Genomic DNA, 27375 nt, shown 5'->3' on the forward strand with positions numbered 1-27375 from the left:
ACTACCCCTACTACTACTACCCTTACTACTACCCCCACCACTACCCTGCCACTACCCTTACTACTACCCCTAACACTACCCCTACCACTACCCCTAATACTACCATTACCCCTACCGCTACTCCTAGTTCCTACCAATACTACTACCACTACACTACTGCCACTACCACTGGGTCACTAAGTCATCCATGGTCACACTGGGTCAGGCCAGGTCACCTTCGGTCAGGCCAGGTCGTATAGGGTCCAGGGTTGTGCTTGACTCATGAGTCGAGTCAGAAATTTGACTCAACTCTGACTCAAATGAGTCAGATTTGAGTCGAGTCGGATAAAATGTTGAGCGGTTGAGTTGAGTTAGAGTTGAGTCAGTAAAATAACTTTTGACATTGAGTTGAGTCAAACATTTAGGAATATGAGTCAGCTGACTCAACTTTCTAGCAAATTTATATATATATATATATATATATATATATATATATATATATATATATATATATATATATATATATATATATATATATATATATATATATATATATATATATATATATATATATATATATATGTTCATTCCACCCAGCCGGTCGTCAATGCGTTAGGTGACCCAAATGACGATTGACCTGAAGGAAGTTGGGGGCGAGGAACACGCACGTGCCATCCGTTTTTTACTCGGGCGCTTTCATATAGGAGATTTTTGCAGATATCTTTTTGATTTGCGAAAATGACCAACCTAACGGTATGCCAGTCGTTGATAAATTATCTTGCTGCGGCCGGGCGCTTATTTGCGGTGTTTGCGTTCGGCGGCTGGCGGGCGACTTTTAGTCGTTTTCGGTTAGCAGTTAGCGTCGGTGCGATGCGGGCGGTTTTATTTTTTCGGCGTTTCGGCGTTTTTTTGTGTGGTTTGCGGCGGTCGGGCGATTTTTTTCGCCGTTTGCGTTGGCGTTTCGGGCGTGCGTTTTGTACGTTTTGCGGTGTTTACGTTTTGCGGCGGGCGGGCGTTTTGTATTTTTTTTTGCGGTGTTTGTCTTTGGCGGCGGGCGGGCGGGCGGTTGATGCGGGCGGTGTTCTTTTTTTGCGTCGTTTGCGGTGTTAAATTTGTTTGCGGTTGGCGGCCGCTTTTTCGTTTTTTTTTGCGGTGTTTGCTTTTGTCGGCGGGCGGGCGATTTTTAGACGTTTTCGGTAGGCAGATAGCGGGCGTGCGATGCGGGCGGTTTAATCGTTTTGCGGCGTTTTTGCGTTTTTTTTTAATTTGCGGTTTGCGGCGGGCGGGCGTTTGTTTATTTTTTGCGACCTTTGCGTTGGCGTTTCGGGCGTGCGTTTTGCGCGTTTTGCGGTGTTTGCGTTTTGCGGCGGGCGGGCGTTTTTTACAATTCAAAGTCCATACTTTCGGGTCACAGCGCTCCTCGAAATAACCGAAGGTTTGTTGTCAATAGTTAAAACACTATTCTTTAGAATTGTGTTTTTCTATTGAAAAACAAATCTGAGTTCCCTGACAATTTGGCAAAAGCTGCCTGAGATCAGTACAACTTGATGCTCGAGAAAACGGCTGTTCCAAAAATTCTGATTTTTTTTCAGGATTTCTAGTGGGCCAGGTGATCTACGTTCTGGTATGGGTCTCCCCTCCGCGGACGATCTGATGCACGTGCCACATGACTTTGAAAATTCCCGTGTTAAGCCAACGGGCAAAATGAAAAAATATGCGTTCCACGGCAGGTTGCTCGAAAACGATCCAAACGACCCCCCCCCCCCATTTTCTTCCATGCGGATCAACCACCATTCGGTGCACTTCCCATGGGTATGTCGCAAAGTGGCCGGAAAAGTCCAGAACCACGTGCCACGTGCCGTTGAAAATGACCCTGCACACCGGAAATTTGGACTTTTGGTCATTTCGGCGCACCCATGATGCATACTATGGCTTGGGTGACCAAACAATGGGTGTCATCCGGTCGGCAACTGTTTAAGGTGTCGTCCAGTGGGTCAAAGTGGTAGTTTCAAACTTTTGGGATCCACCATTTTGGGGATTCTTTTTGACAATGTACTTACGTGTCTTGGCGCAATGTTCATTCCACCCAGCCGGTCGTCAATGCGTTAGGTGACCCAAATGACGATTGACCTGAAAGAAGTTGGGGGCGAGGAACACGCACGTGCCATCCGTTTTTTAATTGGGCGCTTTCATCTAGGAGATTTTTGCAGATATCTTTTTGATTTGTGAAAATGACCAAAAAGCTGAATCTCTGGAATCCTAACGGTATGCCAGTCGTTCTCGTTGATAAATTATTATCTTGCTGCGGCCGGGCGCTTATTTGTAGTGTTTGCGTTTGGCGGCTGGCGGGCGACTTTTAGTCGTTTTCGGTTAGCAGTTAGCGTCGGTGCGATGCGGGCGGTTTTATTTTTTTTTCGGTGTTTCGGCGTTTTTTTTTTGTGTGGTTTGCGGCGGTCGGGTGATTTTTTTTCGACGTTTTTGTTGGCGTTTCGGGCGTGCGTTTTGCACGTTTTGCGGTGTTTACCTTTTGCGGCGGGCGGGCGTTTTGTGTTTTTTTTTGCGGCGTTTGTCTTTGGCGGCGGGCGGGCGATGCGGGCGGTTTCCTTTTTTGCGTCGTTTGCGGTGTTAAATTTGTTTGCGGTTGGCGGCCGGTTTTTCGTTTTTTGCGGTGTTTGCTTTTGGCGGCGGGCGGGCGATTTTTAGGCGTTTTCGGTTGGCGGTTAGCGGGCGGGCGATGCGGGCGGTTTTATTGTTTTGCGGCGTTTTTGCGTTTTTTTTTGCGGTTTGTGGCGGGCGGGCGTTTGTCTATTTTTTTTTTTGCGACGTTTACGTTGGCGTTTCGGGCGTGCGTTTTGCGCGTTTTGCGGTGTTTGCGTTTTGCGGCGGGCGGGCGTTTTTTACAATTCAAAGTCCAAACCTTCGGGCCACAGCGCTTCTCGAAAAGCGCTGCCCTCGAGTATAGTAGAAGTAGATAAGATGATACTTTTTGCCCACCAGGCACCAGGCACTAATGAAGACAGCAAAATTTTGAAAGCTTACCTTAAGGCTTCAACTACATCTCTCAGCAAAAGTAGCTACTCGTGTTAAAGGCCAAAACATTTAACTTGCAATCAATAAATGACATTTTCCCGTAACTGCAAAACGCAAATAAATATCCTAAAATAACCCTCCACAAATAAAATAACACAAGTCGAGTGCCAGAGTACCAGAACGCCGCCAACCAGGTGAAGCGCCTTAAGTGTCGATATTTTTTCCGCTCATTTTATCTGAATGGGATACAATGTAGCTTATATTTTTTTGCATACCAAAATATGATATTAAATCGTCTGGAGTTTAGCCAATTTCATAAAATAGCTATTTTTTATTATTTGTACCAGAAAATGCACAATAAACTTAGTTTAAAACTAAGTCTTAAGATGGAAGGGGAGAAAGGGAAATGGCGCAGCTGTAACATTCCTCAAATCTGTTCGTGAGCAGAATTTACGTAATGCCGGTGACATCTTGAAATGTATACGTTACAGGGAGTTTGAGAAGTCCGTGAGTTTTTGGGCCAAATAAAAACAAGTGTGTAGCATGTGGGTGGCATACCCACATGCAAGTCCGTGATGCTACCCCGCGCCGTGGTGGGGGTGGGGGGCTATTTTTTGGCCCCCTCCAGTCATTTCGCGATGATCTCCAGAACCGCTGCGCCGATCGTCACCAAACTTTTAGTACCCTCCCGGGCATTAATTTTACACATGGTGACAATTTTTTTCCAAAGGCTGTGATAGGTTGGCCGCAAATGACGTCAGAGTGACGTCATGTTCTGCTGTTTTCGACCCAAAAAAGGTTTCGCGGGCAGAGCTATCAGGCGTATAGCTTTGGAGGTACAGAAAAATGTTTCAGACATAAAAGGTGGAGAATTATCAGGGCTACGAAACTGCTATCTCGGGATTTTAAACTTTTTTAATTTTGACCCCCCAAAATAAAAAAAAAATTGTTCAATATACTTGCCAAAAATCCATAAAGTTTTTCGATTTTCGAAAAAATCGGAATATATATGATAGCCCTTACCGACTTCTATTCACATATACAATTTCAGATCGATACCTCTTTTTTGGCCAAGTTGTAGCGAAAAGCTGTTCAAAATTAACGTCAAATTTTCAAACTCAATTTTTAGCAATTCTAGACCACGTAGCGCAAAAGAAAGACCACCATTAGACTTGCCGTGACGAGTTGCATCGAATCAACACCCATTTTATGCAAAAATATCAAACTTTGAAATTTGACCTTTTTGACCTGACATTGACCTGACCTCCACCAGGAAGTGACCTAAACCGTTCTTGATGGTCTTATAACCAACACCATTGAGCTTGAAATGAAAGTTTGCCATAAAACATGCATTACACTGCCCAAGTAAAATTGGGTTCATGTGCGTGACCTTGGTGACCTGACCCGTGACCTGACCTGGTACTATCCGTGACCTCTAATAGCAACATATGTATGTACTAGGCAACTGACGCCCTATCGCTGATTTTCAATAAAATGCGTTTTACTGGATACTATAGCGCATTCCTAGAAGACCCATGACCGGCAAAACATTTTATCTTTGACCTGACCTGTGACGTCATCGGCGACCCGAGGTCAATGAAATTGGATTTCATTCGATCAATTTGATAGGGCTTTCGAACACCGTTTGAATTTTGCGGATCCGTCCAGTAGTTTCGGAGATACGGGAGGGGGGAGGGCAAAAAATAGCCCCCACCACCTGGTCGCGTTATAAGCAGACCCCACCAGGGCACGGGATTAAAGCAAAGGCGGCTAGTTGTAGGGCCTAGCACGCTGACAAAAAGCTTGTAGATCATATGCACACGGTCACACCATAAATACCTTTTGATTTTAAACTGTTCAGTGGTCTAGCCAAGCATGTACCGCCGCTTTATTTAGTCATACATTTATTTAGTTCACGTCCCAATTAGATCCGTTCCACTCAAGTGTGGCTATTTCGGAGTCAGGCTCAATATATCAAAGTGGAAACAGCTCAGTTGGTCACTTATGCTAAAGTACAGGCACACGCACCAATTCACGCCCATTCCCACTCCGCCATGTGTCATCGAGAGCCGGCGCTGCTGGCAGCCAGCTGCGACTGAAGTACGTTGCTTGTTCGTTTTTTTTTTTGGGGGGGGGGGGGGGTTAGGCCCTTTCGGTCTGACAAGACCATTTCAGAGCCAGAAGGATGCTAGGAATTAGGGGGAGACATTGGTCTGGGCAGACACCCTAGAGAGTCGCCGGGGCTGAGCCCGTCCGAATGGACAGGCCGACCATCCTCCCAAGCACCCTCTGCACCCGGCTACGGGGTGCATTCCCTCGGGAGCAGCGGTGCCGCTCCAAGGAAGCAGCCCGCATGAGATAAAGGTGCCTGTCCAGCCCGGAGTGGGGAGGGGGGGGGGGGGCTCGGCGTGAAAAAGAAGGATTTCAGTATCCTGAGGATGGAAACAACGGATCGGAGGAGCACGTTGCTCCGAACCTCCCCTTTACATAGCCGCGAGTAGTATTTTTTCCGGTAAAAATAAATTAAGTAGGTATCTGTAAGCTTTTTGTCAGCGTGCGACGGTTATATAGGCCATACCACTACCCGCCTTTGTTTTAACATCACGGACGGCACGTATGCCACCCTCATCTTACACACTTGATTTTATTTGTCCCAATCGCTCTGAAAGTTCCCAAGCTTCCTGACCGGTCAGTGAGTTTGCAAACTCCCTAGTGACTTTGTAAACTCCCTAGTGAGTTTGAAAACTTACTGATGGGTCAGGGATTTCTCAAACTCCCTGTAACATATACATATACAAGGATGCTGATTAGTTCATCGAGCTCATGAGTGGTATTACTCACCTACTTAAGTACAAGGCTGCAGCAATGTGCGCATGCGCAGGAACTAGTGGCCTCATGCAGCGAAATCCATGCATATTTTTTGGTGATAGAATTTACAAAGCAAATGTTAAAACAAATTTATTATTTTTTTTGTTATTCTAATAATTTTCTTTAACAAATAAGAAAGGTGATATTCTCTCTTTTACTGGGGGCGGGGCACTGGCTATGAATTGTGAAAGTGATGTCCGAGGAGGTGCTGAAAATGGCGTGTCGAAATTCGCAGTAGTTTTTGAATTATTTTCGAAAAAGCACAGGGGCCCTTGTTACCAGCAGGTTGCGGGTTGAGAGATGCTCTCCTCCAGTCCAAGTTATTCCACTGCTTATGGTCATGGGAGGACAAAACGCGGGCCGTTTGAGCCACTCGCCCGACTGTGGAAGCTGAGTGCTGACAGTGATGATGTGACATGTCTTCCGTTGGCTCGTTTCAGATTTATACCGACTGGGCAAATCACTACCTGGACAAGAGCAAATGCAAGCGTCACATCCGCAGCCTCCAGAATGACGTCATAGATGGCGTCATAATCAGTGACGTTATCGAAGCAGTTAGTGAGTACACACGAGTAGTCCATCACAGTTACTTACCGTAGCGTCGAAACTGGCAGGGCTGCGCGGAGGGCGAGCGCACTGCGCATCGTATTCACTACCATATTCCCAGTGTCGCCGAGGCAGGAACCGCCGGCCGCTGCGCCACAGGTCACCGCTGACGTACTTGTAGTTTGAGGTATCCGTAGTGGGCTACGTTTTCGTCTGTATCTTAGCAACTATTCTTCAAAATATCATGAAACTTGGAAGGTGGCCTATATGCAGTGGCGTAGCCAGTACTTTTTGATGAGAGGGGCACAGTAGGTCCGATGGGCCCTCCTTGCAGACGGACCCCATTTGCAGGTGGACCTCTCTGTAACGGTCTTAGAATTTTAGGAAAAGTGTAAAATTGGTGAGTGCAAATTATAGCCATCGAAATAACGGAGCATCATTTAGGCAAATGCTCGATTCTGGACCAAATGATGCCATTTGCGTTTCAAGAAGCGGCGTAATTAATGGCAAATACTTCATCAAGTTCTTGATATCGGAGGTGTAAACAACGTGCAGATTTGTTGCGTGAATTTGAACGAATATGAAGTATGAAGCTAAAGTTATGGACATTTTTGATATATTTGATAATGTTGAGCCCGTTAAGGAAGAAATAAGAGCGGAAAGAGAAAAAGAAACGAAAAATCTCCTGTACCAGTCGCTTGTTTGTGGCCTTGACTGTCGGAATTTCGTCTATTCGCCGCACCCCGCCACTTTCGTAGCCAGGTACTGCTTGCCTGTTTTTTCTGCTGTTTTCCATAAATCAATTTGATAAGATATAATCAACAAAATTATATTTGTCTTTCATAATTATTTCTGATAATTTTGTTTCCACATTTTATTTTATGATTACTCGTGAAAAAATAAGTGTTGACATGAAACTGTAATTTGCAGGACGCTTGATAAATGATAATTCACGCCAACCACGCAAATGCACCTATAGTCTGTTTTTTTAGCAGCTGCCGGTCGTTTTAAGTGCCTAAATTGCAACTGCGCGTGCTTTTGAGACTGCGAAAACAGAAATACGAGACACTTTCTATCGGCTCCTTTTATGGCGGCTCGAATGGAGCGTATCAATCCAGTATCGATCCGTGTCGATCCAGCTGTCGTACTGAACTTGCCATGTTCTGCACACTCAGGCTCCAGCATTCAGAATTGTGCTGACTTTCACTTAGGCTGGTGGAATAAGCTGCGGATTTGTCTTTTACGCCTCACAACCCTTCTTGAGAATTGTCATCACCGTTCTTGCGCTATCAGTTTGTACACTATATAAAAAGAGGAGAGAGGGGTTGAGAGGAGGGCAACGTTCCCTGGCCAGGTGGCCTCTTTGTGTCAGCGAAGATGGTACAAAAGTCGTGCCATGGTGCCAGCGATAGCAGGAGGCAGGAGATTGAGAAAGTGAATAATTTAGGAATGAAACCAGCTTGTGTATACCGCCTTATCACTGTTCTTTATATGTAGATTGCATCATACCTATATGAAATGCAAAAGTGCTCAAATGTCCGGGCGTCGTTTGTATTTTAAACAGCGCCGGGCCGGTACTCGGCGACTTCCGCGCCGGGCCGGGGGTGTCTGAACCCACCCCCGTCTAAATCAGCTCCTGGGCCAAGTAGCGACTCGCAGTAAGCGTTATTCGAAAGAGCAAAAGAAATAATGAAGAAAACACATCAGTCATTTTTAGGTCAGGTCAAAGGTCAGGTCACCAGAGGTCATCAAAGGTCAAATTTTGTCAAATCAAAGGTCAAACGAAAGAGCAAAAAGTAAACCATATATTCTGAAGGTCATCCCAGTGCAGTCTGCATCCAGCTGTTCACGCCTGCCTCGTGCATAATCGCAAATCATAATCATGCGATCATCATCAGTCATCACCGTATAGCGAGTCAGCCCAGCACAGCTCCTCTCGTCTTCTACTCGTCTTCTGTGTCTTCGTCTTCACTATCACTGCTTCCCAGGGTAACGACGACGCGCTCCACCTCTTCGGCCACGTTCTCGTGCTGCCAGTAGCGCTCTTCGAGCACTTCCACGTGATCGCAGCACTTAGCCCATGCCGAGGGTGGGATGTGGGCCACCGCCTCTTCCACAAGCAGCTTGATGGCTCCCATGCTTCCGCTTCTGTTGCGTTGTCTCACATACGTTTTCAGTTGAGCCCATATCATTTCGATCGGGTTCAGGTCGCAACTGTAGGGTGCCAGCCTGACCACTGTGTGTCCTTTTTCTTTAGCCAGTTCATCCACATAGTACGTTTTTGGGGGAGCGTGCTTGTGAACCAGCTCCAGAAGCTCCACTTTGAGCATGTCGTCGGCATATGAAATGCCATTTTCTTCCAGCCATGCCTGGATCTCCCCTTTCTTGTTACTGGTCGTCGGGTGTAGTGTCCACCGCCGTCTCCGGGTTCCGATGTATTCTCACAAACTCGCGGTGCAAAACACTAAGGCACTGTCGTGCTGTGCGGCCGGGCGGAGCCTCTCGACTGCTGGCTCTGACTGGAGCCGAGCAGGGTGCGGCCGCCTCACACTCGTATTACCGGGGGCCCGATGCCGAGCCTCGGACACCCGATGCACTAGGTACTCGATACACTACACATTCCCCCCTCTCGCAAAAAAAGGAACAGCATCACTGCGACACGTAGTAGTCCGGTCGTCTACAGACACGGTCGCTTCGCCTGGGACGCTGCACGCTCACATCGGCGGCGTCCGGCGACGGCTCGCAAGCTGTCTCGGTCGACGGGCGAGAAGCAGCGGCGAGCGAGGTCAGCGGGCCAGCGGCGTCGGCCTCGGAAGTCGTGGCGGTCGACGTGGTCTCGCCGGGCCCAGCGGGGGGAGATGCGGAGGGAGACGCCGGCGCGTATGGGAGACGGGCCAGATGGGCGGCGTTCCAGGTCCGGCCGTCAGCCAGACGGTACGTTGCGGGACCGACGCGCCCAGTGACTCGCACCGGAGACGTGAACCGACAGGACGTCTTCGAGCGGTGTCCCTGCCGTCTCACGCAGACGTAGTCGCCCTCAGTGATGCGCGGCGTCGTCACGCCACGGCGGCGGTCGTAGGACCTCTTGTTGGACTGCTGTCGGCGTCGAACTCGAGACGCCACACTGTCGGCTCCTGGTGTTGACGGCTGAATGACAGGCAGGTTCAGCCTCATCTGTCGTCCATGCAGGAGCTCTGACGGTGACTTCCCAGTTGTCGTGTGTGGGGTGGCTCGATACACCGCCAGGCTCTTGCGTACCTCGTCAATGAACGCTGCTGGTGGACAGTCTGTGATCCACGACTTGAACGTTTTGTTGAAGCGCTCTACGGCGGAGTTGCCTCTAGGCCAGTAGACGGACGATTTGGTGTGCTTCACCCCTCGGGCGGCCAGATACGCAGTGAACTCCCTGCTCGTGAACTGGGGCCCATTGTCCGTCACGATCTCGTCGGGATAGCCCTCTTTGGCCCACACAGTTGACAAGAACTTGATGACGTCTTCAGTCTCAGTCGATGACGTCAGGCAGACTTCCGCCCATTTGCTTCTGTAGTCAATCAGAGTGATGGCGTAACGGGCAGTCGCTGGTGCTCCGTTGATTGGACCAACGATATCCATTCCCAGTTTCGACCAGGCGCGGTCCGGCAGGTCGACTGGCTGCATGGGCGCAGGGCGTGCGCGCTGGGAGAGGACTGCGTCGCTGTGCTGGCAGCGCTCGCAACTTCGGCACAGCTCCTCCACCTCACGGTTGATGCCGGGCCACCACGCCAGATTCCGCAGCGCCTGTTTCATGCGGACGATTCCGTCGTGCGCGCTGTGCGCCAGCTCCAGGTATCTGCGGCGGAGCTGAACGGGCACAACAACTTGTTGGGCTCCTCTCAGGATGACGTCGTCGTTGCGCACCCACAACTCGTGTCTCATCTTGAAGTACGGCTGGACTTCAACCGGGCAGGCCTTGGCGCTGCTCGGCCAGCCGCGCTTGATCTGATGACGCAGCTGCTGCAGCTCAGGATCAGCAGCTGACGCGGTGCGGACGTCTTGCTCGGTCAGCACGCTCTCTTCATCTGTCAGAAGAGCGATCACCTCTTCTTCAGCGGAGCTGTCTTCATGCAGGTCCGCTTCTTCGGGGTGGCCACGGACCATTGTCAGTGAGCATATCTCGCCAGGGTCGGGCTGAGACGGTGGCGGTTCCGGGACTTCTGCGCTCCCAGTGACCGCCAGCTGATCGATTGCCCCACTCGCGGGGTGCAGGTTTACGTCCAACTGCTTCAGCAGGTCCAGTCCCATGACGGCTTCTTCACCGTCGGAATCTATGATGAAGAACTCTGTGTTGGCTCGCCGTCCACGGTAGGTCACCAGCGCTGGCAGCGTGCCAAGCACTTGAAGCTGGTGTCGACCAAAACCGAACAGACGAGCAGACGTTCTATTGAGACGACTGCCTTTGAAGAGACGTCTGGCGATGCCGAGTCCTAAAGCGGACACCGTGGCACCCGTGTCAACTTGCAGATTCACGGTCTGCGTGATACCTGGTACCTTCATCTGTACTTCGCACATCATCTTATCGGTATTTGGTACGGCGCAGCAGAGAACAGTCAGCTCGTGACACCTTCTGTCGTCGTTCCGTTCACCAGACCAGCAGACCACGGCAAAGTGACCCGTCCGCCCACACTGCCTGCACGTGGCCCCGGTAGCGGGACACCGACCGCGCTCATTGTGCTGGCGCCGACCGCAGCTGGGGCACGTGTCCGGTTGCAGCTGGGCAGGTCCGGGGCGACGGTCGGCTTGCAACTGGGCAGGGGCGGGGCGGCGGTCGTCTTGCCGCCGGGCGGGTCGCCAGGGCCGGCGCCCGCGGCGCTGACGAGCGTCAGATATCTGATGCAGTGACTGCGCTCCGTCGGCGGCGGGCCGCGCCGGCCCGGCCATGGCGGTCGCCTCGCGTCGGGATCGCTCGAATGCCTCGGCGATCTCCAGAACGCGGTCCAGGGTCAGGCCCTTATCCTGCAGAAAACGCTCGCGGAGAATCGGATGCACTGTTGCTTCCACGACTTGGTCACGTATCATTGCGTCTGTCATTTGTCCAAACGAGCAGTTTACTGCCAGGCGGCGCAGCGCCGCCACGTAGTCGGCCGTCGGCTCGTGCGACTCTTGCCGTCGCTGCCGGAAGAAGAACCGCTCCGCGATCACGTTGACCTGAGGTTCATAAAACTCGGCGAGCTGCCGCTCAGCCGCATGGAACTCGTCTTCGTCTTCTCTCCTCGGCTGGACCGGTAGGGTACGGTACACCCGTTGCGCCTCGGCGCCGACACAGTGCAGAAGGAGAGCCGTCTTCCTCTCCGTGCTGTAGGCCTCACCTCCCAGGGCAGTCAGGTAGTTGTGGAAACTGAAAATCCAGTCACTCCAGGGCAGTGCTGGTTTTCCTGGTCTCGCCAGGAACGGAGTTGGCGGCGACACCCCCTCGACGTTCATCGTCGGTAGTATTCAGGATCTCATCCTCGTCGCCAGATGTAGTGTCCACCGCCGTCTCCGGGTTCCGATGTATTCTCACAAACTCGCGGTGCAAAACACTAAGGCACTGTCGTGCTGTGCGGCCGGGCGGAGCCTCTCGACTGCTGGCTCTGACTGGAGCCGAGCAGGGTGCGGCCGCCTCACACTCGTATTACCGGGGGCCCGATGCCGAGCCTCGGACACCCGATGCACTAGGTACTCGATACACTACATCGGGGTCTTGTTTTTAATCCGGCTGTGGTAGCTGGCGTTGTCCATGACGATAACGCTGTTAGCCGGGATGTTCTGGAGTAGGCTGGAGAACCATTCCTCGAAATGTTGCGCATTCATCGAGTCGTGGTAGTCGGTGCTCTTGCCGTCGGTCCAGGTGGTAAGCAAGGCATCACCGACAAATCCATCTCTGGATCCAGCATGGACAATGATCAGACGCTTGCCTTTGCCAACAACACTTCTTCTGCCACAAAACTCGCGATCATCCAGCCAGCCTTTTTGATCAAAATCAAACTGACTGAACCACGTTTCATCGAGATAGATGACTGCTCGGTCGGGCTCAGTATTGCGGATCCTGCGCATTTCTCTGAGGTAGCGGGCTCTTGCAGCCCGCACGTACGGGCGCTCCATCAGCAGCTTCCTGTTGTTTACCTTCCTGTAACGGAAGCCGTTCTGGAGGAGGATCTTGCGCAGGGAGCTGCGACTGAAGGTTAAGTCCAGCTCACTTGTCACCTTCATCAGGATCGAGTTTAGGGTAACTCGCTCACCCTTTTCGTACATATTGTGTATGGCTCGTTTTATGGCACACACGTCGAAATCGTCGATTTTCTGAACGACTCCCGTCCGTGGGGCTGACTTCATAGGAGACTTGAACTCGCCGACTTCCTTTTCTTTCATGATGTTGCGAACTGTCCGCTCGGAAACACCAGTCATCAGATTCACTCTCTCATACACTTTATTTGGGTGAACCAAACAATATGAACCGCATGGTTCTCCTGTTAAGGCCATGTTACTTTTCTCTTTTGAACAAAATTCAAAAACATTGAAAATCACCTCCTTGGTCTGGCGATCGATTGGGGAACATTTTAGCTTCGAAAAAGACATCTTTTCCTTCTTTTTAGTTCATGTCGAAGAAAAGTTACGGATGTGCAAAGTTTCAGGATTTGCAGGATTTCCATAGCATTTTTGCTTTCGCTCCTCGCGCACTTATCAGACAGGCGCTTTAAACGACCGGCAGCTGCTAAAAAAACAGACTTATAGTACCTAACGGAGGTGTTAACAGTTCCAGTGGTGGCTTTGTGCAACTGCTTTATTTGCGCTCCGTAGTTTGAAAGGAATTACGGGGGGGGGGGGGGTATCGAAAAGTTCTGATCATCACCATGAATTAGATGTGATAGAAATTTGATTTTTTTTACATGACGTTCACTACTCCTTTACAAGTCACCACACTGCACACGACCGCAAACTTATTGCATCGTTTCTTGAGCTGCCTCAGGCGGTCATTGTAGGACCTTCGCACTGTCCCGTAAATCACTGCTCCACCTCATCAATGACGTCATTTCTGTCCTTAAATCACCGGCCATACTGTGGATTCTTCATCTCCCGTTAGGGCCTTGATCTCCCGTAACAATCAAGAGTCAGTTAATACCCGGTCAGGTGAATTTCTTAGATGCGGTAGGATTTAATGTCCACATCATGTTGTTTCTTCAATCGCAGCTCAGGACGGATGGGCGGGGGCGCTGTCGGTGCGGATAAAACATCTTTCTTGGGCTTTTTTTGCGGCGATTCTGCTTGAGGCCATCTCGCAACTTCTTCAAAAGTGTGCAGTAGTGCTTGCTTACCATTTTCCGACCATCATCAAGACAGTCGGTACTGACTATCCTAGGCCAGATCCAGAACACTGACAGCATTGAGCTTCCATATCGGCTTCTGCATCTTCGCCTTTTAAGGACAGATGTGCCGTATTTAAACTTCTTGATCATCTTTTTGTCTCTGAATCATACACATAGACCCAGCATTCGTCACAAGTCATCAAATGATCGAAGATGTCTTCAATTTCCTAAAAAAGGCCTAGTTTTCATTTCGAAAGGCCAAGACGCATTTTTCTCTTGAACAAAGTAGGCACACGAACTTCTAAGCGGGCTGACTCCTTTATAGTCTGTAGTTCTTCGCTGATAATATTTTTAGGCACTGCCAGCATTGAGACCTTTCTGTTGCACAATCATCTGAAAGGTCACACGACGCTCTGTAAGGATGGGGTCCTCCACTTCCTTCACAGTCACCACCTTGTCAGTCACTGGTAGTCACTCACTTCTTGACTTCCCTGCAAGGGCCATGCAACCAAGTTGAAAATTATTTCTTCATTTTCGGTAAGTGCATGAGATGGGGTTTCCTCGTCATAAACTAATTTCACGTTCTTGATGTATTTTCTCAGTGTGATACCGTTTCAAATGCATTAGTTGGTTGACGGTTCGGTCCTCAATGGGCCCAATACTCATCTTTTTTACTTCTAAGTCTCTCCTACATAAGATAAAACCACTTATCAGGATTTTCTTTGCGGGAACATTGTTCTTAAGAACCAAATATAATACCAACCAAAAATCATCAAAATCGGTTTATATCTTCTATGTGATGATCAGAACTTTTCGATACCCCCTCGTAATTACGGAAAGGTGTAAGCTACGGCAGAGTTTTATGAAACGAGGCGCTGGTGTGGTGTTGGTGGTGGTGTGGGGGGGGGGGGCTATTTTCCCTCCTCGTATCTCCGAAACTACTCTACGGATTCGCGAAATTCAAACGGTGTTCGATAGTCCTCTCAAATCTGTTGAAGAACATATAATTTCATTGACCTCGGGGTCACTGATAACGTCACAGGTCGGGTCAAAGATAAAATGTTTCACCGTTCACGGGTCTTCTAGGGAATGCACTATAACATTGAGTGAAACGCATTTTATGGAAAATCATCGATAGAGCGTCAGTTGTGTAGTACACATGTTGCTAACAGAGGTCACTGATACCAGGTCAGGTCACAGAGGCCATGTCACCAAGGGTCAGCACATGAAGTATGAACCAAATGTTGTTAGGACTCAGTGTTAGTTGCATGTTTTTTGGCCAATTTTTCATTTTCTTCTCAATGGTGCTTGTTACAAGACCATCAGGTACGGTTAAGGTCATTTCCTGGTGGAGGTCAGGTCAACGTCAGGTCAAAAAAGGTCAAATTTGAAAGTTGATATTTTGCATAAAATGGGCATTGTTTCGATGCAACTTGTCACGGCGAGTCTAATGGCGGTCTTGGTTTTGCGCTACGTGGTCTAGAAGTGCTAAAAATTGAGTTTGAATATTTGACGTCAATTTTGATCATTTTTCTTCTGCTATAACTTGGCCAAAAATAGAGATATCGATCTAGAAATTGGTATGTGAATAGAACTCGGTAGGGGTTATCACATATATTCCGTTTTTTTCTCAAAAATCGAAAAACTTAATGAGTTTTTGGCTATTGTATTCAAAAAAGTATGTTTTGATTTTTAGGGATCAAAATTCGATTTTTTTTTTTAAATTTCGAGATAGCATTTTAGTAGCTTTGGTTTCTACATCCCTTATGTCTTAAACGTTTTTCTGTATCTTCAAAGCTATAGGCCTGACAGCTCTTCCCGCGAAACCTTTTTTGTCGAAAACGGCAGAACATGACGTCACTTTGACGTCATTTGCGGCCGACTTATCATAGCCTTTGGAAAATTGTTTGTTCACAATGTGGCAAATTAATGCCCGGGAGATTACTGAAAGTTTGGTGACGATCGGCGCAGCGGTTCTGGTGATATATCGAAAAGGCTGGGGGGGGGGGCAAAAAATAGCCCCCTTCCGCCAGGGGGCGGACTAAAGGTTACTTAACACATGAACGTACTGTTAGGCGAGCCCATGGAAGTGCTTGATATGGTAGCTTAACCCTCGCCCTTGAAAAGCGATACACGACAAAAGTACATCACATGCATGACACTTTGGTGTACTCCATACAAGAATGAGCGCCCACTGTTTGTGGGGCATTCCACGATAGATCGTACCACTTTTTTCCAATTTGACACCCTCATCTCTCGGAATTTGACGAGAATTGGTCTCAGGGGTAATCAGGGGCTCTGAATCCACCTGTAACAATTTCAGGCTTATCAGATAAGTATTTTTTGAGTTATGGTGTATAACATTTTTTGGATCTTGCTTTACAGCGCTAAGTTTGGCGGGTTGTAACTCTAAGACGGATTATTCGAATGCCAAATGTTATATACCATTGAACTTGCAATTAAACAGAGATTAATATACATTTTTTGAATTTCGAAAAATACGCTTTTTTAATATATGACATATCAAGTTTTCTTTCATTTGTATTTTTTGGACTTTGGGACCAATTTTTTTTTGAATTTTTATTTCTTTAAAAAAATATTTGGCTCATTGTTAAGAAGTATGCAAAAAATTAGGAAGGTGTTCTTTCTATGTATAAATGTATTTATTTTACGTCACAATAACGGTTTCGAATAGTGATTTCGGGAGGGGAGCTTACAAATGGCGTGGTAAAGCTGACTAGTGACATCACGGGTTACTGAAATTTCAATTGAAGTCTGAGCCATCTGAAAAAAGTGAAAAGAGGGTTCATCCAACCCTCTTTCCTATAAGCGCGAGGGTGAAAAAGGCTGTTTGGTTCTGACATTGTTTTGGACGCCAATGACCATAGCTGTCCGAGATGAAAGTTACAGGACGCATACATGGTGTCCTCCAGAGGTCTCACAACTTGTATATCTGGGAATTTTTTAAGGTTACATGAGGTCAGGTCGGTCACGTGACATCACTGTTATAAGTCAATGGGGAAATATAAAAAACTGTTATTTTGGCGCCGAGAATGATCTGAAACTATCTCATGTACATGGTATCGTGATTTCATGCACTCCTTGCAAAGTCCAATGCTTCACTTTTGCATTGTTAACCTTGCGTGACGTCATTTATGACGTCACTAGGGTCGTACGAGTTTTTCGTCAATAACTCCCAATCAAATGGAGCTAGAGAGTCGGGAAAGCCACCAATGGACTTGGGAAGACCTTCCGAATCGAATGATATGCCATATGATACCCTTTGCCCAGCTTCGTGACCTGAGGGGCTCTGCCTGACCTTGACCCGAGGTCAACTACTTAAGTTGACCTCACCCAAACAAAAAGCATATCATTCGCCGCGCCTGAGCTAGGCGAACACAATGATGCCAAAATCGCGGCTCTGCGGCCATTTTTTGCGAAGTTATTTACTAAAAACCGAACCCGTAACTTCAGTCACTTGACCTGACCTCAGACGCTACCGTTTAACCTGAAACATTAAAATCGGGTACCAATCGCTGCGACTTGTAACGGCACACACGCTCGTTTTTTCCGCGAGGCTCTAGCTCTATTAGAAGCGAAACGGCGTGCTGGGGTCGTATCAACCCCTCCGAAACCCATTGTATTTGCGGGAAAATGAGGAACTTATAGAAAGAACACCTTTCTAATTTTTTGCATGTCAATTTGCAATGACATGAAGTTTATTTTGAAAAAATAAGAATGTGAAAAAATTTGGTCCCAAAAGTCATTAGAGGCAAATGAAAAAAGATTAAGGTTTTTGCTCAACAATGAAAATTTTTATTTGGAAATTTTAAATAGTAATATTAATTTTTGACTCATCGCAAGCTTAGTGTTGTTTACTGTTTGTTGGTTGTTTAACCCGTTTTTGAGTTATAGGCCATCAAACTCACCGTTACAAACCGAAGTTAAAAAATGTAATGCAATATAACTCAAAAAGTTTTGATCTGAGAAGTCTGATATTTTGCCAGGCGTCTTTGGGGCCTATGATTACCCCTAGGACCGATTTTCATTAAAATCTGAGAGATGAGGGTGACGGGCCTGGTACGATCTATCGTGGAATGCCCCTTGACGTGGAATGCCCCGCCGGCCGCCGCGCCTAATGATTGGCGCGGCGGCCGGCGCCAATCATTAGGCGCCGCCTGAATTGTCGACTGTGCTGGGTCGGGACGGTTCCGTCTTTACGTCGCACTCCTTACCGCTGATTATATTCGATTCGCGTCAATTTTTTGATAAGACTAAGAAATGTACAAACAATCTTATGGTCAAGTAATTTTGAAAATCGGCCGGTAAAAACTTGATTTATGAGTGTGTAAACACAAAATTCTGATTGCCGCGTTTCCCGCGTCGGCCGATCCCGCTTCAGCCGGCGACAACTTACCCTTAGCAGGTTTCTAACCGCCATATTTATTGTTGGATTAACTAGAAATTCGCCATACATACTCACAAATATATGTTCTTTTGTATAGTGAAAGAAAAAAAAGAAAATCGGCTGGTAACTTTTTGAGTTATCGGCGTGTAAACGCAAAAAAGTCGCTCATATGGCAGATTTGACCACATTTGCCCTCATTTGACCTTGAAGATATTGACCTAGGGTCATGAAATTCACACACAACAGAGTTCCCCAGGGCCCTCACCTACCCTCCAAATTTCGTTTCTGTAGCTCCAGTGGGAGCTGAGATCTTAGGGGGGGGGCGGCATCCGCCCCATTTCCACTGGGCGTAGTACTCGCAACCCTTCCACTGCGCGTGTTAATGTTCTTTTTTAACCAGGATACACCATTTTTACCCAGATCGCATTTCACTCGATTCGTATCGATAACCCGAGAACACACTCGAGATTATCTCATCGTTCTGCCATGCATCCATCAAAATTTATTGTCGGGAAATTGCTGGTGACCTTTTATGGCCTAACACGACGTTTTGAGTGGCGGCCGATGATGAGGTGCACTATGGGTTGATGGGCTGCTAGCTGGTGTCACTGGACATGTGACCGGTGCCACGCTGACACTGTGCTGCTCTGTCTCCCTGTGTTGCAGCGGGCCAGTGACCGGTGCCACGCTGACACTCTGTTGCTCTGTCTCCCTATGTATGTTGCAGCGGGCCAGTGACCGGTGCCACGCTGACACTGTGCTGCTCTGTCCCTGTGTTGCAGCGGTTCAGTGACCGGTGCCACGTTGACAATCTGTTGCTCTGTCTCCCTATGTTGCAGCGGGCCAGTGACCGGTGCCACGCTGACACTGTGCTGCTCTGTCTCCCTATGTTGCAGCGGGCCAGTGCCGGTGCCACGCTGACACTGTGCTGCTCTGTCCCTGTGTTGCGGGCCAGTGACCGGTGCCACGCTGACACTGTGCTGCTCTGTCCCTGTGTTGCGGGCCAGTGACCGGTGCCACGCTGACACTGTGCTGCTCTGTCTCCCTGTGTTGCGGGCCAGTGACCGGTGCCACGCTGACACTGTTTTGCTCTGTCTCCCTGTGTTGCAGCGGGCCAGTGACCGGTGCCACGCTGACACTGTTTTGCTCTGTCCCTGTGTTGCGGGCCAGTGACCGGTGCCACGCTGACACTGTTTTGCTCTGTCTCCCTGTGTTGCAGCGGGCCAGTGACCGGTGCCACGCTGACACTGTTTTGCTCTGTCCCTGTGTTGCAGCGGTTCAGTGACCGGTGCCACGTTGACACTCTGTTGCTCTGTCTCCCTGTGTTGCGGGTCAGTGACCGGTGCCACGCTGACACTGTGCTGCTCTGTCCCTGTGTTGCGGGTCAGTGACCGGTGCCACGCTGACACTGTTTTGCTCTGTCCCTGTGTTGCGGGCCAGTGACCGGTGCCACGCTGATACTGTTTTGCTCTGTCTCCCTGTGTTGCAGCGGGCCAGTGACCGGTGCCACGCTGACACTGTTTTGCTCTGTCCCTGTGTTGCGGGCCAGTGACCGGTGCCACGCTGACACTGTGTTGCTCTGTCTCCCTGTGTTGCAGCGGGCCAGTGACCGGTGCCACGCTGACACTGTGCTGCTCTGTTTCCCTATGTTGCAGCGGGCCAGTGACCGGTGCCACGCTGACATGTGCTGCTCTGTCTCCCTGTGTTGCAGCGGGCCAGTGACCGGTGCCACGCTGATACTGTTTTGCTCTGTCTCCCTGTGTTGCGGGCCAGTGACCGGTGCCACGCTGACACTGTGCTGCTCTGTCTCCCTGTGTTGCGGGCCAGTGACCGGTGCCGCGCTGACACTGTGCTCTGTCCCTGTGTTGCGGGCCAGTGCCGGGTGCCACGCTGACACTGTGTTGCTCTGTCCCTGTGTTGCAGCGGGCCAGAAGGTGGTCGACATCAACCGACGGCCCAGGAGCCGTGCTCATATGGTGAGTGACAACACGGCTGGTCATTTCACCATGTCCTTAGATAGAGCTTTATCAGTGTTCGGCTACCGAGCTATGCTCATATCACGGTGTCCTGGCAGAAAGCGTCCGAAACGTTCTCTCTGACGTACAGTCTGTCTTAAAAGTACCGCGCAAAGTGACGGTGGATCCATCATGCCTGACCGAGGAAGGGCCTACTAAATTTGAGTCACCGAAGCAATTCACATCCTCGTCCATTCCCTAGGTCAATTGGTTCGGTAACTTTCAAATTATAGCAGGCCCTACCTCAGTCAGGCTTGATGGATCCACCGTCACTTTGCGCGGTACTTTTAAGACAGACTGTACAGGTCACCGCTGAAATAATGAGCGCATATACTGTAATCGGACGAAACCTAGCACCAATCATTAATGGTGAGGCCTATATCATCAAAAGCGAGTATCGTACAGATTCGTGTTTCAGTTGGACAACTTTCTCTAACGCGTCACAGTTCCACCTGCCACAGAATGCTCGCTATAATCGAACGCGGGAATATTCACTCCATTCGGGGCACCCCGGAGTCCAATCTCTGTGACCGCCACTGAACAGAGTTGTAAACCTTACGCACGTGCGTACTACGCCGTAGTAAAGTGACATTGTTGGACCCAAGGTTGGACCCTCCAGTAGAGTGTAGCCATTGATGATCGGGACACCAGCATCGACCAATAGGGGCTCTCTCTGATAGGCGAGGAACGGGAGGGTCAGAGGTGGGGAGGGGTTGACCGCGGGGCTACCGGCCGGCGCAGTGGGAGGGGTGGATGGGGGTAGGTGACAGGGGCGCCAGCCGCAGGGCAACAGCGAGATTTGACCCCAGCTGCGTGCGGGAGCGATATGTCTGATGCCATTTTGTGAAGCAGACGGCGTGTCACGTGGGAGCTTTGACCGAAATGACTGTGAAAGCTACAGTTTTGAAGATAAAAGAAATAAGTTATTTGGAGTCAGCAGATATAACTGAACACTATCTCAGATTTACCATTCACCACAACTATTTTCATTGTAAAAATCCATTGATATTTTGCATAACATAAGCCTATCAACATGCTTAATTTCGGAGCACCTGCATAGTCAAATTCTTCAAAATATTTGTGCATGGACTTCAGTAGTCCGGTCCGGCGAACCTTTTCGCTCAGTATAGGGCCTCAGCAGTACGGTCATGTGCCCTGTATCATCAGATGCACGCTGTAGCAAAATCCTACGCCAGCGGCAGGAATAAAACTGCCGTATGACGGAGGCACCGGTGTCTGACAACTGGGTGGAAACAGTCTGGAGGCCGCCAGAGGTCATGCTCGTATAGCTCAACCCTGACCCCGTGCATCGCCTCTGGCGGATACTCAACAGGGCGCTATTGGCTCATCATGGTCTGCTCAGTGAGCGCCAATTACAGTCAGCTCAGTGAGCGTGCCGCGTATGAAATCACAAGAAGCATGATACCGCTATTTATATTTCACTTAATTGGAAGAGGCCATCTAGACGCCATTGCCAGTTAATGCGGGCGGGGGATTCGGCATCCAACTAGTTTTTTTTTTTAATCAAATGGCCAGTGGATGACACAACATATTTGTTCCCCACCATTCGCTCGGATTCATGAAAATAAAGAAGGAACGTTGAAGTGTAGACATGGCCGTGAGTGGTTAAATATCAGACATGATATGCAGATATATTGTTAACACTGACTACTGAGTGACCAGTTCGAAACCAAAGTCCAAGTCCAAGTTCAAGTTCAAGTCCCGTTCCCCAGCTCCCGTCTCAATGCCCCCCGTCTTCAACATGACCTTCAGACGAGACCAGACGACCTTCTGGTACAGAAGGTTCCCACAGAGAAACTAATCGGCGGCTGCCCTAGCGTCGCAGCGCCAGCCAATCAGCAGCCGCCATCACTCTGCACACCAGCCGCCGTCGCCGCCAAGCTCGGCAGTCGGCATATAGCCTACGGCGCGTGACCTGCGGCCGCGGGCGCTTGCGGCGGCGGAGCAGGGGCGCCGCCACGGTTTTTTGACTGGGGGGGGGACGGACTGACCAACTGACTGCCACTTTTAATATAGGGTTTTGAACTGAAGTAGCAGTTTTGTAGCTTGAGCTGAGACGAGAACAAATCAGGAGCTTTTATAGCCCAACGATCGCCCTAGCCAAATATATCGGTATCGATTTTAGGTTTGAAGACTGACGTCCTTCCCATAGATTACACTTTGTCATTCTCTTACCGAGGAATCCATTCCCTTACGGAAAAATGCTAGCCAATCAGCATTCAGCTGGTTTGAGTTACGTACTATGCTTGGTCAACGCGTAATCAGCTTCCGCTGCGATATAGGTAAGTACTAAGTAGCCTCTATACGAAAGATGGAAAATAGTGATGTAAAAATAAATATAAAATCCATTTGCAAATATTCATTATTTCCTGACCATTTTAAGTTTAAGAACTCATAAAACTGTGGCAAAACAACTGTTTTGAGGAAAGTAGTTTGGGTATAGTCTCTCTTGAAAGTATCGCGACTCTGGGGGAAGGCGCCACCTGCCCCAGCCGCGGTTGAGCGGAAAAGTTTGAGAGCCGCCGTTAGCACTGACCGAAGCGTGACACGGGGGCGAGGGGAGTGGTTGCGGACTGCGGAGGGATGGGGGGAGAGGTGGCAGTAGCCGTCCGGTAACTTGTGAATTCAGTCAGCATATGGTCAACGGAAGCCACCCTACTCGCAGAGTATTCGCAGAGGACTTGTTGAGATTTGTTTCATTGCAAAGTTAACATTTGACCGGCACCACTGTCACACCATCGGCACCACTGTCACAGGTTTTTGGTAAAATCCGGAAATCCGTGCCCGAATACAAAAAAAAAAATCATCAGTCGCATCCGCTAAAAGAATGCATGCATCCGTGTTGCAGATGCACCCGCGAGCGGATTCAAATCACAAAAATTCTCTCGCAGGCAATTAGTCATATATTTGAAGTTATCTCTTTTTAATGAGCCGCTTACTGAGCGGCGCAAAAAGAATATTCACATTTTAGCCGTCTTCTTTTTAAAAGCCCTATTTGCTGCCAGGCTGCCCCTTTCCCCTCCCATGACCTGTTTACGTCATTCGGAAGGCCTCTTCACACTAGGGTTATGGCGGAACTTTGCTTCGTTGTGATTTTACGCGTCTCGCACACTGAGTGATTGGCGCCCACTGGCAGACCAATGGAACTTTAGGGCGCGCCGACTGCCGGGGTCATTTTGCCTGGCAGACCAATGAACGCCCGGGCTGGTGAACCCAAGCGGCGCCGGTATCCGCCTGGGGCGGGGGACGGGGTCAAGGAAGAGCGATACGAGCATGACCTTTGGCCGGCCTCCACCTGTTTTGACCCAGTTGTCAGCCTCTGGTGCCTGCGTCATATAGCAGTTTTCCTCCTACCGCTGGCGTAGAATCGAGGTACTGCGTACTTTTTATGATACAGGCCATGACCTCACTTTGTGCAAACCAACGTTGCAGGCACTCGGCGCCAGGAAGGTTTATTGATACACAATGAACAGAACGCAATTATCCGGTATCCGACTCTCCGTAAGTCCGGCTAACGCTAATCATTCTAACGTACATGCTAATGCTAATGCCAATCATAACGCAACGAGAGCGGGACCGAACTGCCGGCCCGCGAGCGGTCAAGGCCGCTCGCGGGACTAGCGCCCCTGGCGACCGAGTGCCGCAACTACGATTTGTGCAAACCAACGTTGCAGGCACTCGGCGCCAGGAAGGTTTATTGATACACAATGAACAGAACGCAATCGCATAGAGAGAAAACCATGTGGCGTCGAGAAATCAGACCAAGATCAGAATTACTGAAGAAGATCGTCCGTGAACGACCCTGGCACCTGACTGTGAACATAGTGGTTCAAAAACACCGATCTCGTCTTCCATCGGCCGAGCTGCTGAACTGTGTCGGCGGCGACACCAAGTCTGATCGCCTCCGTCGCCCCCGTCGGACGAAAATCTTTCGGCCGGTGTCCAGGCTGAAGGCCGAAGGACTCAGCGGCCTTAATCGATGTCTCCAAAATTTGGGCGACGGAGCTGGCAGAGATGGCCGCATACGGGCGGTGCAGCCCGATGAACAGCGGTTTCGTGACCGGGCACCGCCACCGGTCAGTGCTCGCTATGTACGAGCGCAGAGCGTCTACAGGGTCAGTGAATACATCCGCTCCGGGCGGCAGTGTAACAACAAAACCAGTTCTGTGTAAATCGTTCTTAATCCCTAAAAACGAAACTTTGACCGAGCCGTCCGAACAAAAGGTAATCTGGTCAGTAGACATCACGAAACGCGAGGACACTCCGGAATCCGCGTGAAAAGTGCGCGCCTGAGGGGCGATATCAGAGGGCCGAAGCATCAGAGCGATAGCCAGCAACGTAATTGTTTTCATCCTTAACTGTTTAACAGACAAAGCATTGTTCGCTGGCCACGCCCGGAACATGCGTGTGAACGCCGAGACATCCATCACACGAGAGCGCTGCATGGGCAGACGAGTGCGACTTTTCACGATAGCATTTGACAAACGCACAATGAATGGATCAGAGGTCAGGACAGGCAGGTTACACGCCTCGTAAACGGAAGACAAAGCCGCGGACAAACATCGTAACATGGACTGAGGACGGTCGGAAGCACGACTTTTCTGCATCAAAAAATCGGCCAGAAGGGCGGAATCCGTAGGCGGAAAAGGCACACCGCGAGACGCGCAGAAATCGGAACACTCCCGAATATAGCGATCGTATGTTGCGTGTGTCGACTCTGCCAGGCAGAGAGTCAGCTGATCGCTGGCAGCCGGTGACCAACCGCGCTCGACTAGCTGAGAGCGCCAGATATCCGCCAGGCACAGAGGGTCCAGGCGGTGTTCCGGTGCGGCTCGATCACCTGCAGCGGCAGCACCGGCATACACGTACGCTTCACCGGCGGCAGGTGGATGGGAGGTGCGACACACAGCCGCCTCAGCCTGGTCATCCACGGCTGCCCTGGCCAGAGCGGGGCGATGAGAGTCGCCTCCGCCCGCTGCGCCTCTACAAGATCCAGCACGCGCGGAATGAGCCGGAATGGCGGATTGACGAAGTTCATGTGTTGGCCCCAGTCGGATTGGCCGAGGGCATCCACGCCAGCCGATCCCGGGTCGTCGAAGCGGCTGTTGTAGACCGGTAGGAGCGCCGTCGTAAACGACGCGAACCGATCTATGGAGTGCGGTCCAAACATGCGCTCCAGTTGCCGAAACACCGCGGGGTGTAAGCACCACTCGTGCCGCAGCGGCTGCCGGGACAGGGCATCGGATTCCACGTTACAAATCCCGCTGATGTGATGAGCTGCAAGCATCACATTGTGCTGCAATGCAAACGACCAAATTGCCTGAGCTATGGCATCAAGACGTGGATCAGACGAGCCAAACTTGTTAATTAACGCTACGGCGGTAACATTGTCGGATAAAATCTCTACTTTGTTGCCTGCAAGTGACGACTGAAAGGAGAGAAGTGCAAGATATACAGCAAAAAGCTCACGGAAGTTGGACGACTCGCTGCTCACCGTGGGACACCAGAAGCCCGAGGCGGTACGACCGGCTGGTGGACTCAGCACAGCGCCCCAGCCGGACTCCGAGGCGTCCGTCAGCAGTTGTAAGTCGAACTGCGCGGGTGGCAGCAGGAGCCTCCCGTTCCAGCTGTCGAGGGACCGAACCCACCAGGTCAGATCCTCCACTGCTCCTGCCGACCACTCCAGCGAGGCCTCCCACGAGTGCCTGGAGTTGAGAAGTCGGTAAACGTTTCGAAGTTTGAGCTTGCACGGGAAGACGGCGGCAAGCATGCTAATGCAACGGCCTGCAAAGCGTGCCAGAAGCCGCGCTGAAATGCGTGAGCGTTTGAGGGCGCGTGTTATATCCTGTTTCAACTTGGATACCTTGGATTTCGGCACGGTAATGACGGGAGGTCCGTCCGGTCCAGCACAGCGGACGACAAAGCCAAGGTACGTAACAACATCTGAAGGACAAAGAACAGATTTTTCGTGATTTACGGTAAGACCAAGTTGAGACAGGGTGTCGAGAAGAATTTGAAGCTTGGGTAAAATGTCAGACTGATATCCAGTGAGAAGAAAGTCATCGACAAACGCCATGAGAGACAGTTGATGAACGCCACGCAAGTACTCAATGATGACGCGGATGCATTTATGAAAGTAGTATGGCGATCCCGACCATCCAAAGGGAAGTTTGCACCAGACGTACCAGCGTCCCTCGAACTGGAACCCCAGGTAAGTGCGAAAATCGGGGTGGATAGAAAAGTGGTAAAAACCATCACGCAGGTCGAGGGTAACCGCACGATCATGAGTGCCCATGATTTGTGGGAGGACAGAGACATCCTCTGACGAGAAGTGAGGTATGACACAATGTTCATTGACGTAACGCAGATCACAGATAAGGCGAAAGTTGCCACTCTTTTTTGGCACGACTTTCAACGGCGACACACATCGCGGCATTTCACTTACACATTCCACAACACCGTTTGACAGCAACTTGTGAAGTTCAGAACGAATGAAACTGTTTTCGTTACCTTTAAAGGGTGGATTATTGAACACCGAGGGTTCCGGCACACGAGCGAAGGGAATGGTAATGCCATGTGTCACCCAGTCTATCACCACATCAGAAGCTCCAATGCGCTCCCAAAAGGCTGGACACAGCGGCATCACTCACGTCTGTGATCACGTTACCTGTTACGTGCACGTCCGTCTTGTCACTCTGAATCACTCCGGCACGTCCCTCGCGCCGCCCGTGCGCCGCGGCAGGGCCAGGTCACGTGACCCGGCTGGGTCAGAGCGGTCACGGGCGCCAGTCCAGTCAGCTGGCAGCGTGCCAGGGCCGAACCGGCGAGACCGTCCAAAGCCGAAGCCGCCGCCACCGCCGTCCCGCCCGAAGCCGAACGGCTGGCGTGGCCCCCGGCCGCGGGGCGGCACCGCCGAACTGACATGCCGAGATGAGCGGGCACCGGCGATGGAAACTGCCCGTTGGAGATTTTCCAAGGCACTCGGTGGGAAGGCGGCTGGGTTTTGCTGCAGGGTGGTGAACAGCTTGGAAGTGCCCTCGTCAAACTGACTGCTCACGAGAAGGTTCGTGTACTCCTCTTGGAGGAAACGGAGGTGGGCAAGTGCCACCGTTGTGACGCTCGAAAGAGAAGCCTCGGTAACTTCAGCTGCCAAAAGCTTGAGGATGGTTTCTTGGAATCTCGCCGA

General features: G+C 50.1%; 2 protein-coding genes across 3 annotated transcripts in view; one reads left to right on the plus strand and one right to left on the minus strand.

The window, feature by feature from the left end:
- The window catches only part of LOC122388483 (neuron navigator 3-like), a 326891-nt gene that overhangs the window by 11635 nt on the left and 287881 nt on the right, over nucleotides 1-27375 (plus strand). For both annotated transcript variants that reach the window (XM_043379619.1, XM_043379620.1), the window contains exons 2-3: nucleotides 6318-6435; nucleotides 20077-20129. In XM_043379619.1, the coding sequence (XP_043235554.1) occupies nucleotides 6318-6435; nucleotides 20077-20129 (171 nt within the window). The remainder of the gene's footprint in view (nucleotides 1-6317; nucleotides 6436-20076; nucleotides 20130-27375) is intronic.
- Nucleotides 23615-26272, minus strand: LOC122388485. Its single transcript, XM_043379622.1, has 2 exons — nucleotides 25684-26272; nucleotides 23615-25413 (listed from the first exon to the last, which is right to left on the minus strand). The coding sequence occupies exons 1-2, from the start codon at nucleotides 26263-26265 to the stop codon at nucleotides 24961-24963; spliced, it is 1035 nt and encodes a 344-aa protein (XP_043235557.1). The 5' UTR covers nucleotides 26266-26272; the 3' UTR covers nucleotides 23615-24960.

This window comes from Amphibalanus amphitrite, unplaced genomic scaffold (genome assembly GCF_019059575.1).
Source record: "Amphibalanus amphitrite isolate SeventyFive unplaced genomic scaffold, NRLGWU_Aamphi_draft 000324F_arrow, whole genome shotgun sequence".
NCBI classification, from domain to species: domain Eukaryota; kingdom Metazoa; phylum Arthropoda; class Thecostraca; order Balanomorpha; family Balanidae; genus Amphibalanus; species Amphibalanus amphitrite.

Coding starts and splice junctions, on each gene's coding strand:
- LOC122388485 (XM_043379622.1), bottom strand. CDS start 26,265: ATGGCGTTTGTCGATGACTTTCTTCTCACTGGATATCAGTCTGACATT. Junction 25,414..25,683: donor CGGGCTTCTGGTGTCCCACG/GTGAGCAGCGAG, acceptor CTGTCCCGGCAG/CCGCTGCGGCACGAGTGGTG.